The sequence below is a fragment of the Hydra vulgaris genome, chromosome 15, assembly GCF_038396675.1.
Source record: "Hydra vulgaris chromosome 15, alternate assembly HydraT2T_AEP".
NCBI lineage: Eukaryota > Metazoa > Cnidaria > Hydrozoa > Anthoathecata > Hydridae > Hydra > Hydra vulgaris.
In genome coordinates this window covers 53,228,074-53,241,355 of record NC_088934.1, presented here as the reverse complement: position 1 = coordinate 53,241,355, position 13,282 = coordinate 53,228,074, and the positions used below count along the sequence as shown (strand labels likewise).

The following is a 13,282-nucleotide window of genomic DNA, read 5'->3' as shown; positions in this document are numbered from 1 at the left end:
ATATATATATATATATATATATATACATATATATATATATATATATATGTATATATATATATATATATGTATATATATATATATATTATGTATGTATATATATATAAAATATTTGTATATAAAATGTATACATATTGCTCAAATCTTTCTTTGTTTTGTAAAAAACAGGCTGTAAATAAAGGATTTAGCAAAAAATTTATTGATAGAGCAATTCAAAGCTAACTCAAAAGAATAATGAAAGAAAGTAGGCACTGCATTAAGTAAGAAAGTTTTTTATTGAATTTAACACAAAATTTACATTTTCAAACAATTTATTTAGCGTTTGCAGCATTGTTCATTTTCAAAACTTTTCGATTGAGTCGTGTTCCTGATTGCCTTAAAAATTTCAAAATGCCTGAATAACACTCGCAAATTTTTGCATCATGATGCTGTCGTGTAATCGCATCTAAATCAAAAAATCAAATCAAATTTGAAAAAAATCAAACTGCAGAAATTATAGCAAACAGTTACATAAATGACTGACTAGGATAAACAAATTATATTTACTGCGAAATAAAAAATCTAAAAAAATGCATAAAACCATTCTTACCCACTATCATGTGATACAGGGTGTATGTTTTAAAATTTATCTTTAATGAACCACCCGAGACATTAAAACAGGCCCCAGCATCCTCGTTCATTAACAACTTTCCGAAAGCAAAAGCCGATTTATATTACCTCCACAAAGACTAAGAGAACTCATCTATTATTAAAAAAATTAAAATTACTTAAGGGTCAGAATACATATTATGTTCATTCTATATGAATGAAATTATCTTAATTTCAATACATGGATTTTTAAAATTGACTCTTGAATCACTTTTCTCTTTTATCTATTTTTGCCATCCAACTTAACGCAAATCTTTTTTGAAAATCTTTAAAAAAAAATGTAGTAAAATAAACAATATTATTATTATTTATGTAAAATATTTTGTAGAAAATTAACCATGAAAAATTACCTAAATGGAAAAAATAAATAAAACTTTTATTTAATTTACCCTGGCAAGACAAATGTCTTTCTTTGCTATCCTCTTTATCCAAAACACAATTTTTAGAGCCATTTTCTACCTAGGTATAGATAAATTATACATACAAAAATTAAATAAAATTTTTAAACATTATATAGTGATTTTTATTTAAACTTGTCAACAAACATATATTTATAAAATATTTGTCAACAAAATTATATTCTATAACATATAGTTCTGATTTCTATTAAATTTTTTACTGCACACGCACACAGATTTTAATTAGAACAAAAGCAACGTTAGGACTTTTTTTTACCAATATATTTGAAGACAACATCATTTTCCCTTGAGATAGATTAGTTTCTTTCGAGAAGTCATTGTTATTTTCAGCAACTGAAAAGCTTGCTATTTCACTGTGTAAATGGGGAGTTGATATTGATTTAAAAACATTTATAATTCAGTAAAAAAATAAGCATTTTATTTTAACAAACCATTATTTTACTTTTACAAAAATAGTTAACCTGCTATATTTGGAATCACGTTAGATATTCTTTAGCTATTTGAACTATCAAAATAGTATCTTCCGTATAGTTCTTCATCACCAACCACAATATCTTCATCACTTTCACAAAATGTCATTGCTGTCTTTCTCCTTTAATATAAACTTTACTTTATAAACAAAAAAAGTGCATGATTTGTGTAATTTTTTATTGCAAAACTTTTTATTTGTTAAAAACTAATTTTAGTATAATTTACTTTTGCTTTGTCCCTTTTTTCTCTTCGATGTCAGTTTCAAAATTTGAAGTATCTGCTGCTTTCTCTAAGTGTGACTGAGCTTCTTCATAAACACAAATCTATGTACGTAAAATCATTTATCAATATCTAATGAAGATGTAATTGAAATGTTTGCGGCAAAAGCAGGCCCTATGAGAATGGAGTGCAATTGGTGCACCGCATAAAAATTAATGAATTTTAATGAAAAACCCATGAAAAATAATGAATTTTTTTGTTTTTAAAAAACACTAAAAGTTTAAAAAAAAAACTAAAAACATTGTTAAAAAAACTTTTTTTAATCGTTGGAAATCTTCTTTAAACATTCTAAAGACATTCAGAACATATAATTTAAACAAATGCCCGTTAGAATATTGGATTTAAAATAAGTGATATTAAATGAGACAATAGTCATATTGTAAAGGGGGCCTAAAATAAATTTGCTCCAGCACATGTTTATCCTCTCCAGTGCCCTGGTCAAAACATACAGTTCAATATCTTATTCAATTATTTTACATTTTTTTATAGTAATATGCAAACCTGTAGTGTATAAAATCCTAGCAGGGTATATCTTCCAATCAGAGGTTGATACCTGCAAGGTTGTGACAGCTTTACGAATCGCAGCGGAACTTTTAAATGGCAGCCAGAAGCATTTCCCATCATTTTTCATCCAACTTTTAGCAATCACTTCCACTTCTTTAAAATTTCCATTTAAAAATTCAACAATGGCAAATGAAATTTCAATATTCTGGTGCAATTTAATTCTAAACAATCTTATATAAGTTACAAATAAAATTAAAAATACATTAGAGATTAAAAACAATGAACTTTGTAAAACGCTTTTTAGATTATCAATGTAAAACACTTGCATAAATATTTTATTATTTCTATAAACATACCAGGTATTTATTTCACACAAAAAATTTATAAATTAAAATGCATTAAACTCACTTTAAATTTGTTCAATGAACTACATATTTGACAAATTTACAACAAATTTTACAAAATTACAAACAAATTTTACAAAATGACACATGCACAGACATTCTTTAAAAATTGATGGTCTGCAAGTATAATCAAAGTTTGTGTTTTTAATTCAAGAAATCAGTGATCATAAGCAATATCACAATGTCTAAGCAGAAAAAAAGCATAACCACCTTTTTAAACAGGTATCATCAAGCCTTTCTTCAAAAGTTCTTTTTTTTTCGGAAAAATTCTTTTTAGGTTGGCTAATGAATTTACATAACAAACGTCTAAATAAGATGTTTCAAAACAATCAGGAAAAAACTTTCGAACTGAATGACGATTTAGAGCCTTGCATTTTACAAGATCTACAAAAACCTCTTCTACTAAAATAAACCCTTTGCCTTGAATAAAATAAACTCTGTCTCATAGATTTGATGTGATCTTTTTATTTACCACTTAGGCAGAAATTTCTTTACCATTCCTTTCTTTAAGAAAAATATCCAACTTTTTTCTCTCATCTAATTGATTCACTATTTGGGCAACAGTCTGATGTGATTTTCGCACCATTTTTTTAATTCAACCCAAAAAGTTTTCAAAAGGAAAAGCTGATAGATGATCAAGACTCTCCCCAAAGTTAACACAATCATCAGTTAAATGAATCATGCTATGAACATTGTATGTTACCAAGATCTCCCCATACAAAATTTGTACTTCTCTGACAAACCATTTAAGCAGCTGTTTAGCAAATGCCACTAACAATTCATTTTTGGCCATTTTATTAGAAAGCAGTATGTGCATAGCAATTGAAAAAGAAATAAATAAGTCATAGTTTTATTTATTTTTCCTTATTAAAACAACAGGTCCAGCATAAAGCAGAATAATCGAAACTCTCTTGCTTTCCACTTCTCAAGTACATTTAAAGAGCGTGGTCTACGTTGAAAATTGGATGGTGTATAACTTCGTAAATTTATGAGTTCATTTGAAATACTGTCTTTAACAGATTGACTTATTCTAATACATCGGGGACCTTTACACCAGTTTATTAGAAGTTTTTTAACTACTCCAAGACATATAAGGTGCATATAGTCTAATGGGAATCCAGTTACCATTGGGAAATTTAACTTAACAAGTGGAGAAAGACTCTCAAGTTGGTGACCTTCTTTATAAAAATTATTTTTAAAAGCCATGTCAGTACAAAGTAAAGTAGTCGTTTCCAATAATCTTACACCATGTTTTTGTGTGCCAACTGCCAAACATCTTTCACAGCTTTGATAGCCACTATGCCCTATAATGCATTTAACAAATGCATTGCAGACGCATCACAAACAAAAGCCTTAATAGTCACCAGCAGCTGTTTATACCCATTAGTTTGCAATTTTTTCATTTCAAGAATAAAATCTTCAAAGTACTCATCCATATTGTTTGGTTTTCCCTGACCATGCCAAATTGCAACAGCATATGATCCTTTTCTGTTAATTGTAACTAGTATAGGCCAAATGGAAGTCTTTTTACTATTGTACATAGGTGCACCATCAATACTTACAATTAGATCAAGCTTTTCCTTATTTCCAACTGTTGATATGTAATAATCAATTGCACTTTTAACTTCAAGATATATATAATTGCCTCCACTGACATATAAAACATTAACTTTTTGAAGAGATTTTTGTAATGTCTGCCAGCATTTCGGTATAGATGGAGTAAATTTATTTAAGTGAAATAAAAGTGCATTTAAAGCATCATCTTTTATACAGTATTTTAATGACCACTCATATAAAAAACCTTTTGTTGAAGTTAGAGTATCAATACTACTGTATAAACTATTTTTAAATGCAATGTCGTCAACATCACAATAATTAGATTCAACTTTACTTAAACAAAATTTATTTTCTGGCGAAGTAATTGAAAACATCAATATATCACTGTGCACATCTTCAGAAACTTCAAAAATCTTTTGAATGTCTAAATCTAGATGAACGCAATTCCCTATACCAACAATGTTGCACTCTTCAAGAAGATATTTTATTCTTTTTTCAATATTTCATTTTTCTTTCATAAATTCTCTCATATATAGGCTTCTGTCATATTTAGGCATTATTATCTTTATTTTATTACATCACAAAAGAAAAAAAAATAAAGGCATTATTATTCTTATACAGAAAAAATCAGTTTAAATTGCATTTTTTACTATATGATTTAAGTTTGCAGTCAGAAATTATCAGGCAAATACTTGCAGCCATTAATAATTTGCTATGATAATAGTAATGTTATTATAATAAGCATTAATTAGCCAAATTGCTGCTAAGTTGTGACTTTTTCATGTTAAATTGTTAAAATATTTATATTAAGATGTTCTATTATCCTCAAATAGTTAAAGAACTACCCTAATTTCATTAGGATAATCTTTATTCAAGAACTGAAAAAATAATTACTTAATAAAATATATGTTTTTCAATAAAGTTTATATTCATTTCTACCGCATAATGCAATTAAAATTTGAACAAACGTTTTATAACCACCAAAAATAACAAAAAAATCCCAGCAGAAAATGCTCAGCAAATTACTGTTAGTAAACGGCTCGATACATTTGCTTTTTGTCAACAGTAAATCAACGAACGCTCAGTGTTTGTAAATAAACATTGATTTGCTGTTGATAACATTGCTGTTGTTACAACATCCATTTATGGTTGATCGCCGTCGATCGCTAATGTCAACGCAAAATCAACGTTGATCAACATCAAATCAACGCTTCATTTTTTAGAGGATTACCAGTAGTACTAGAAGTAATGATAAGTTTAGTTATCTGGTGAACAGTGTACACCCTGTCATATTTTTTCAGTTTTCTCTTTATTATCGCGAAGTCCCGATCACAAGGTAGGTACGAGTGATCTCTTATCGGGTAGTACTGCTCGATTTGATCAAATCGGCCAGTATCTATGAGAGTCAAAAAGACTCTGTTTAGTGCATGATTTTTATTTTGGCCTCCACAGTTATCTGAGAAGTCATGGACTTCAGTAAATTTTGGAGGAGCAGACATAAGCTAATTGTACACAAAGCTGCACACTTCATCAGGGCTTATTCTGGCTGTGCCTTCATGGTACACATAAACATGACCTTTATTGCATTTCACATCGTGAATAGAGAAGAGGTTAACAGATAGCTGTCTGAGGTAAAAGGTTTCCTGGACTGGTATCATTGGTAAAGGGATATTCTCCATGTAGTCAAATGCGATCGCTAAGACATGCGGTTCATTTTGTTTTTTTTCCGGGTTGCTCTTATTATGGAGTTTTTCGATCGACGTTTGTGCAGCATCAGTTCAGCAGCAGCATTTCTATTTGCTGCATCACTGAGATGAGGGCTTCGTAATTTTAAATTAAGCTCCTCACAGGTGCAACAAGAGCCTAACTGCCAAATCTTAACGTAAAGTTGTCCTTAAAGTAGCCTAGAAAAAACTTTTAGCTACATTTTGCTTTAGGATATTTTTCTTTAAACATTGAGTACAAAACTTTGACATTTAGTCTAGCATCTAGATAATTGATAGTTTTACGAGCATATTTGCTCTGTTTCACCGGATAACTTTCAATATGTTCTCTTATCAGAAGTCTTACATTGCCCCTGATTGCATTCGTTCCTAATTTTTTCCCTTGAAGGTCCTTTTGTGATTTTCCTAATACCAACAGGGAGTGCAATTGTCGAATACGACTAACTTTGATACCATAAAGGGTTTTAAAGGCATCCACACATACCTTTTCTTTGGCCTCGTATGTAAATGAAAATTCATGAGCAACTCTTCCTTCGGCACCTTCCTTTCTGGGTCGGTGAGTTTTCACCTTCATGCTTGTAATCAACGATTGTAGAAACACGTCTTGCTCGTTCTTTGTCTCTAACGATCTCATACGTGCAAAGATCTCTGGTTTTTTAGACGTTCCGTACATTTCTTCGAGCATCTGAAAGCAAAATATCTCATTAGATTATGCAAATATAAATGTTCGAGGTATGACTAAATCCCATAGCTAAACTCTAAAAAATGATGTTTGAGTAATTCGGCTATAACATTTGGCTACTGTTTAAGGTCATATTAATATTTGGCTACTGTTTAAGGTCACTAGCCTAAATGGAACAATATGGAACGTGTTGGATTAGTTTTGTCAAAGACGTTTTTATGAAAACATGTTGCATGATATGCTATGATAGGCCTAAACAAATTGTTGAAAGGCTAATTGGGTATCAAAATTGCAATACAAATCTCACCTGCAATCAGTTCCAACAGTAGTAGCAGGTACAGTTCTTCCTTTGTAGTCAATGTACTCTTTACTTTTCACCCTAGATTTTTTAACAGCATTTCTTTTCCACATAGACTCATTTTTAACCTTTCTTCCACTACTACTACTAGGTTTTTCATCCATTATAAGTCTTTTTCATTAAAACAACGAGATGAATAATAAAATAAGCTCAAATAACCTCAAACTCGTAACCAAAACAAAACAAAAATTGGATTAAAAACATCTGACAGCTACCAGGAGCACACAGCTGGTTTTCTCAGTGCTGCAAACAAAAACCTTCTAAGTCACTGACTTAGAATCTTTTAGTTTACAGAAAATATTTCAGCTCTTTATTCAACGTGTGGAGAGGTCTGACTGGAGAATATTTGACTATACAATGGTGGAACTGTCTTCAAAGAACAAATTTTCATCAAAAAGTCAAATTTAAAAAAAAAATGACTTAAAATGTTTTTGTATGCATTGATTCAACTTGTTGTTATACTTAAGGCATTGTAAAAAGATTAGCGTGATTTTTCGCCGTCCGGTTCTTTTTGAGCATCTTTGTGTTTATTCTTTATATATTGCAAGTCAAATTTGAGTTTTAATTTATTTTAATTAGTTGTAATTTATTTTATTTGAATTAGTTGTAATATATCCAATATAAACACCAAAATTAGTTAAATGAAAAAAACTAGACATAGTTTATAGGCAATATATAAGCGAAAACAAGCTTTATAAAATTTATAGGAATCTAAACTAAAAAATAAGTTGGACTTATTATTTTGAAACTTTGTTAAAGACAGGCAGTTAAGAATAAATTAATGTATTTCAAAATAATTTTTCATGTATTTCAAAATAATTTTTCATGTAGAACCCAAATAATATTTTTAACCTCTTCATTTAAAAAAAATTTAACTTAACTATTTCTTTTTCTTAAAAGGTTGTTTTCGGCCTTTTTTTTATCAGCCCTCGATGAGGACGATATTATTTACTAGTGATGTTTAGTTGAAAAAAAATGGATAAACTACATTTTTTGTACACAGGTCAATCTTTTTTTATTTTTTCATCATTATTATTTACAGATTATTTTTTTTGTAAATTATAATGATAAAAAAATAAAAAACGATCGACCTTTATATATTTTAAAGTTAGTAATATAGTAATAACTTATAGTAAAATAGAGTTTTTAGTTTTAAAAAAAAAACTGTAGCACGTTGCTACGCGATTTCACTTTTGTGTTAAAAAATGTATTCAAATTATTTTGAGTTTGACTTACAAATGAAAATGTTCAAAAATAGTTTGGAATTGAAATTTCAGAAATGAAGTTTCTAAATCGATTTAATATTTTATTAATTTTCGTATTCATTATGTGCATGTATACTTTATTTGAGTTTAATATTGACGTAGTTTTTCATTATATCGGTTTTAAAGAATTTAAAAAGAATTTGGGGAGTTTAATTCCATTTTTAAGGAAGTCATCAAGTTGGAAGAAAGTGTGCAATATGGAAACAAAACCGCAACGCTCTATAATTTATGTTAAAGTACAAAAAACAGGTTCCACTACTCTTAGGAGCACTCTTCTTATTTATGGTAAACAGTACAAATTAAATATATGCTTTGACTCGACAAACCTTTGGGGTTTGAACTGGCCTAATGCAGTAGAAGAATTAAAGTTGACAAAAGTATACAATGAGAAATGCGACTTAATAGCTGATGAGTTAATTTTTGATCCTGTTATTGGTAAGAAAGAATTAAAAAAAATTTCATGTCTTAATTTTCAACTTTAAAAAAAATTTATCATAAAATTACTATTTAATTACATGATTTTTTTATTATAACAGTTGAGAAACTTATGAACAAAGACGCTTTTGTTATGGCATCTGTGCGCCATCCAGTCGAACATTTTCTTTCTTTATATAAATACTCAAGAATACAATCGGCTGTAGAACGATTGATATTAAAAAACGTAGATCTATGGGAAAGCATTAGGATATTTTTTAAGCATTATCAACTAGTTCGAAATATTTACACAACCTACAGAGAAAACGAGGTACGAGATAAATATCAAATTGATCTTATTCAGCCTAATTTGCAAACTCGAAGTTTAGGAATTATTAACGGAACAAAAGCAGAAATAATTGATCGACTTGATGCTTTTCACTTTGTTGTTGTTGCAGATAAATATGATGAGTCTATGGTTATACTGAGAGAAAAGTTATGTTGCACTATACAAGATGTAGTGTATCGCAAGCAAAATGTAAGACGAAGCAACGAAGAAGCAAAAGTTCAGATACCCCCCGATATTGAAAAAGCCATTTTAGAATTTAACTATGCTGATTTAATCTTTTACAATATTGCAAATAATAGGCTACGCGAAGAAATAGAAAAACATACTTACTTTGAGCAAGCACTCGGTATTTTTAAACACGAACTAGGTCTTTACGAATCAAAATGCACCAACGATGACGTGCCTCAAACTGTTAAAGATAGTATTTGCCCACCCAAAGAAGTTGCACAAACAGGTATTTTTGTAGAAAATATAAGAGCAGAACAGCAAAACATTTTGTTGAGCAAGTTAAGAGACAAATTTAATTCCACATAAAAAATATCATTTAAAATTAGGCGTTCGTTTGCCAAGATGGAAAGTTTTCTATTTTACTTACTAAAAAAAAAAAAAAACTTATCATTTTACTCAAAGTTTTGAATAAAAATTTTTAGTTTCCAAAAATTAAAAAGTTTGAACAAAAGTTATCTTGTGTAGTTTACTTGTTACTCGTGGGTTATCTCTATATTTAGAAGATAAAACTTGATACCATGCTTAATGGAACTCAGGTTGACCGAGTATGCTTTAAATATTAAGAAAAAAGTTTGTTAAAAAACTGATAAATTTTATAAAGAATATCTTCTTACGTTTTAATAAATAGTTGTCTTTTTTATCGAGAAGTAAAGCAAAACTATTCGATAGTATTTGATTTGTAAAACCACCCAATCTTTTCTGATAAAAATGTGTTAAAAAATAAAATGTTAACGTTTGATTCTACGGAATTCCTTCCTTTAAATTAATGGAAAACATAAATATATTATAGTTTTTTTGTATTTCTTAAGAATGTTTTGATTTAATTAAAAAGTACGGCTGTCTATTAGGGTGTCTCAAAAAAAAATTTTTTTCGAAAATCAAAATGTGGAAAAGCTCAATCATTATCGTTATGTATTTGTAGCATATAGTGAAAATTTCAGCCGTTCAAATCAACTCTAAGGTAAAGAAGGTGGTTTAGTCAATTTCTCTATAATAGAATATTATATTGTAAATTTATTATTTTGTAATAACTTTTTTTCATGTTAGGAGAATTTAGGAAACACAATTTTCAGTTGTAAATGTTTGTTTTAAAAAAATTTTTTTTGTTTTTTGTAAATGTTTAATTAAATTATTAATATAATTATTTTTTAGTTATTTACACATTTTTATTTATAATACATGACAAAAATTATTAAAATATAAAAAATATATAATTAATAATTTTATTAAGACGTCAAAATGAAAAAAAAAACGATTTGTTTGCTAATTCTCCTAACATAAAAATTGCGCGCGTGCATATGAATGCGTGCATAGTTTTACATAATAAGTAAGTTTTCATTTCATTAAAGTTTATTTTTCAATTGTTAAGCGATTTTTTTCAAATAATTTGTTAAGTGTAGATAATTATAATAAAAAACAACACGTGCTATGCATTATACGCTTTTTTTTTTGCTTGGCAAAAAAAGTATTTTTTAATAGTATTATTTGCTGTTTCGAAACAAACTACTGTACTGTAAGCTATAATTTATACTATAAATTTATAAATATATACAATTTATAAACTGTATTAGCTATATTTTCAGACAATGGCTTCAGGAAAAAAATGCCACAATACATTACTAGAGCCAGCTGAAGATTTGAGACAGGCTGCAAGAAAGCGTAGACAGTTTTATTTGTTAGGCTTTCCACTGCAAAGCTTTGCTCCAAATCGACTTCCAACGACTGGAGAAATGCTCAGAAGGTTTTACTGGCTCAACATTAGAAAAGAAACTAGGTAACGTCTAAAAAATTTCTGAATTTTATCTGTTTGTTTTTACTTAACCATTTGGCATTTTCTTAGCACTACCAAGATGAACTGTAAAGTTGGATGTGCCCTTGCTTCTGGAAAAAGTTATCTGAAATGCAGCAAGTTAGCTGAAGGAATGTGTGAAGAGAATTGGCGACAGACAATCAGCGGTGTTTGCATTTTGAGAGAACTAGTAAACTTGTGGGGCAAAGCTGGATTTGACAACAATTTCATACTCACAGAGCAGCAAATTCGAAACAAAATTACCAACAAGATCAATGAGTACCAATCTCTAAAAAGACTCAAGACTCTAAGTCTACCAGAAGGAAGCTACTGCAATAAAGTAAACAACTTTCTAAATGAAAGCAACTTTTTATTCCCAATTCATAAGGCCAACATCTTTAACTTGATAAAGAGTGATCCATTAAGGAACAGAGAGGCTCAAAAAGAGGACATTGAATTTCTAAAGCACTGTCTCAAAGGACGCATGGTAAAGATGGCAGGTATTGATAACACATTTCAAAAAAATGCTTGTTTGGCTTTGGAGAAAATAAGAATAATGGAAGAAAAAATGCGCTCACAAAATGAAAAGCTCAGAAATCAAGAAAAAAAGAATAAAAGGAAGGTAGAAGAACTAGAACAAAGAGAGTTTGAAGTTTCCTGGTACACAGACAGTGATAGCCTTCCAGACTCTGACGAAGCTTTTATGCCTCCTACAAAGACCCAAAAGATTTCAGGGGAAGTAAAAGTTAGTCTTCAGCTAAGTATGGACGAACTCCTAAACAATTGGATCCCAATCATGACAAGATATGGTATTGGTGTTCGACCAGGAACCTGTTTATTGACATCTCTTTATAAAGCTGGCGGTATTAACATTGAGGAGTTGAAGATCTCAAGATCAACTCTGACTAGGAAAGCACACACTGTAGTAGAGTCAGAAGCCCAGATCATCCGAGAGCAGAACATGGACAAAGTAAGAGGCTTAAAGCTAGTGATTCACTTTGATACTAAAATTGTAAGACAGTACACCAGTGAAGAAGCAATTAGCACAAGTCATGAGAGGATAGCTATAAGCGTTTCTTCTCCTGAAGCTGACCCTTTAGATTTTCTGCTTGGTATTTTGAAAATTAAAAGCTCCAAGGGAAGCGACCAAGCTGTAGCCATTCAAAGTATCCTCGAATACTATGAGCTATCAGATCAAGTTATTGGGGTATGTGCTGACACCACAGCTAGCAACACAGGAAAAAACAATGGAGCTATTAGAAATGTTATTCTTCATGCTTTGGGGAGGCCTGTTCTCTGGCTAATGTGCAGACATCACATATATGAGAGACATGTGTCTCATGTCATGGAACTTGTTTTTGGTACAACAAAAAGTCCAAGCAAACACCTCTATGTTTTACTTCAGAAGCTATGGCCGCAAATACATAGAGAAGTTAATAAACTTGAAAGAATTGTCAAATTTGAATGGTCCCAGGATGCATTTAGACCAGGTACTCTTTTGCACCAACTTGCAGTTGAAACTAAAGAATTTTGCATCACAGCACTTCAGAGAAACACTTTCCAAAGAGGAGACTACAAGTATCTTTGCCAGCTGTTGGCTTACTTCCTGGGTGCAGGTATATCTAATTTCTTCTTTAAGCAGCCGGGAGCTCACCATGAGGCCAGGCTTATGAGTGACTGTCTTTACCTTCTTGTTCTGCAGATGACACAGAACTATCATCCGAATGATTCAAAAACAGTAGAGCCTGCTACTCTCAAGAACATAAACACTGCTACAAATTATATTGTGTTTTTCCATGGTCTATTCTTTCTGAAGAGTCCTATGGCAACTCAAGCTCCTTCAAATGACCTAAGAGCTTTTAAGATAGCTTACCAGCTCCAAATGTCAGATGATTACAAAGACTATGCAGAGATTGGGAAAGTTCTCAACAAAAGCCTTCTACGGCACACTTGGTATCTAGCTCCCCAGCTTGTAGTTTTGTCTCTTGCTGACAGGGATCTAGATACAGATGTTAAGAACAACATCCTTAGCAAATTGTTGTCTTTTGCCGTTCCAGAAAAAGAATATATGGTGCTTGAGAAACCTGGAATCCAGCCAGTCGTTGTTCCAATGTCATCTCTTGATGATTTTGTCACTGAGCAAAGTTATCTTCTCTTTTTTCTCCTAGAAATCACGAAGGAAGAGCTTTTG

The 13,282-nt window shown here is 30.3% G+C and overlaps 2 protein-coding genes across 5 annotated transcripts; one reads left to right on the top strand and one right to left on the bottom strand.

Moving 5' to 3' along the window:
- Positions 1-256: 256 nt before the first annotated feature.
- On the bottom strand, positions 257-5,417 carry LOC136091325 (uncharacterized). Of its 4 annotated transcripts, XR_010643905.1 has the most exons (8): positions 2,319-5,400; positions 1,764-1,861; positions 1,529-1,659; positions 1,324-1,420; positions 1,038-1,107; positions 830-914; positions 590-742; positions 257-445 (listed from the first exon to the last, which is right to left on the bottom strand). XR_010643905.1 is itself a non-coding variant. In XM_065818747.1 (7 exons), the coding sequence occupies exons 1-3, from the start codon at positions 2,439-2,441 to the stop codon at positions 1,560-1,562; spliced, it is 321 nt and encodes a 106-aa protein (XP_065674819.1). In that variant the 5' UTR covers positions 2,442-5,417; the 3' UTR covers positions 257-445; positions 590-742; positions 1,038-1,107; positions 1,324-1,420; positions 1,529-1,559. The 4 variants fall into 4 exon arrangements, 3 of the variants coding, with proteins under 3 accessions (XP_065674819.1, XP_065674821.1, XP_065674820.1); XM_065818747.1 differs by lacking the exon at positions 830-914 and having other exon boundaries at positions 2,319-5,417; XM_065818749.1 differs by lacking the exons at positions 590-742; positions 830-914 and having other exon boundaries at positions 2,319-5,397.
- Positions 5,418-8,290: 2,873 nt separating this feature from the next.
- Positions 8,291-9,927, top strand: LOC101234300 (galactose-3-O-sulfotransferase 2). Its single transcript, XM_065818746.1, has 2 exons — positions 8,291-8,746; positions 8,848-9,927. Exons 1-2 carry the CDS (start codon positions 8,326-8,328, stop codon positions 9,606-9,608), a joined length of 1,182 nt encoding a protein of 393 aa, XP_065674818.1. The 5' UTR covers positions 8,291-8,325; the 3' UTR covers positions 9,609-9,927.
- The last annotated feature ends 3,355 nt before the right edge of the window (positions 9,928-13,282 follow it).

Excerpts from the sequence above, each read along its gene's own strand:
- LOC136091325 (XM_065818747.1), bottom strand. The coding sequence starts at position 2,441 with ATGATGGGAAATGCTTCTGGCTGCCATTTAAAAGTTCCGCTGCGATTC. Across the intron at positions 1,862-2,318 it reads TAGGATTTTATACACTACAG|ATTTGTGTTTATGAAGAAGC; the intron begins GTTTGCATATTA and ends TTACGTACATAG. Across the intron at positions 1,660-1,763 it reads AAAAAAGGGACAAAGCAAAA|GAGAAAGACAGCAATGACAT; the intron begins GTAAATTATACT and ends TTTATATTAAAG.
- LOC101234300 (XM_065818746.1), top strand. The coding sequence starts at position 8,326 with ATGAAGTTTCTAAATCGATTTAATATTTTATTAATTTTCGTATTCATT. Across the intron at positions 8,747-8,847 it reads AATTTTTGATCCTGTTATTG|TTGAGAAACTTATGAACAAA; the intron begins GTAAGAAAGAAT and ends TTATTATAACAG.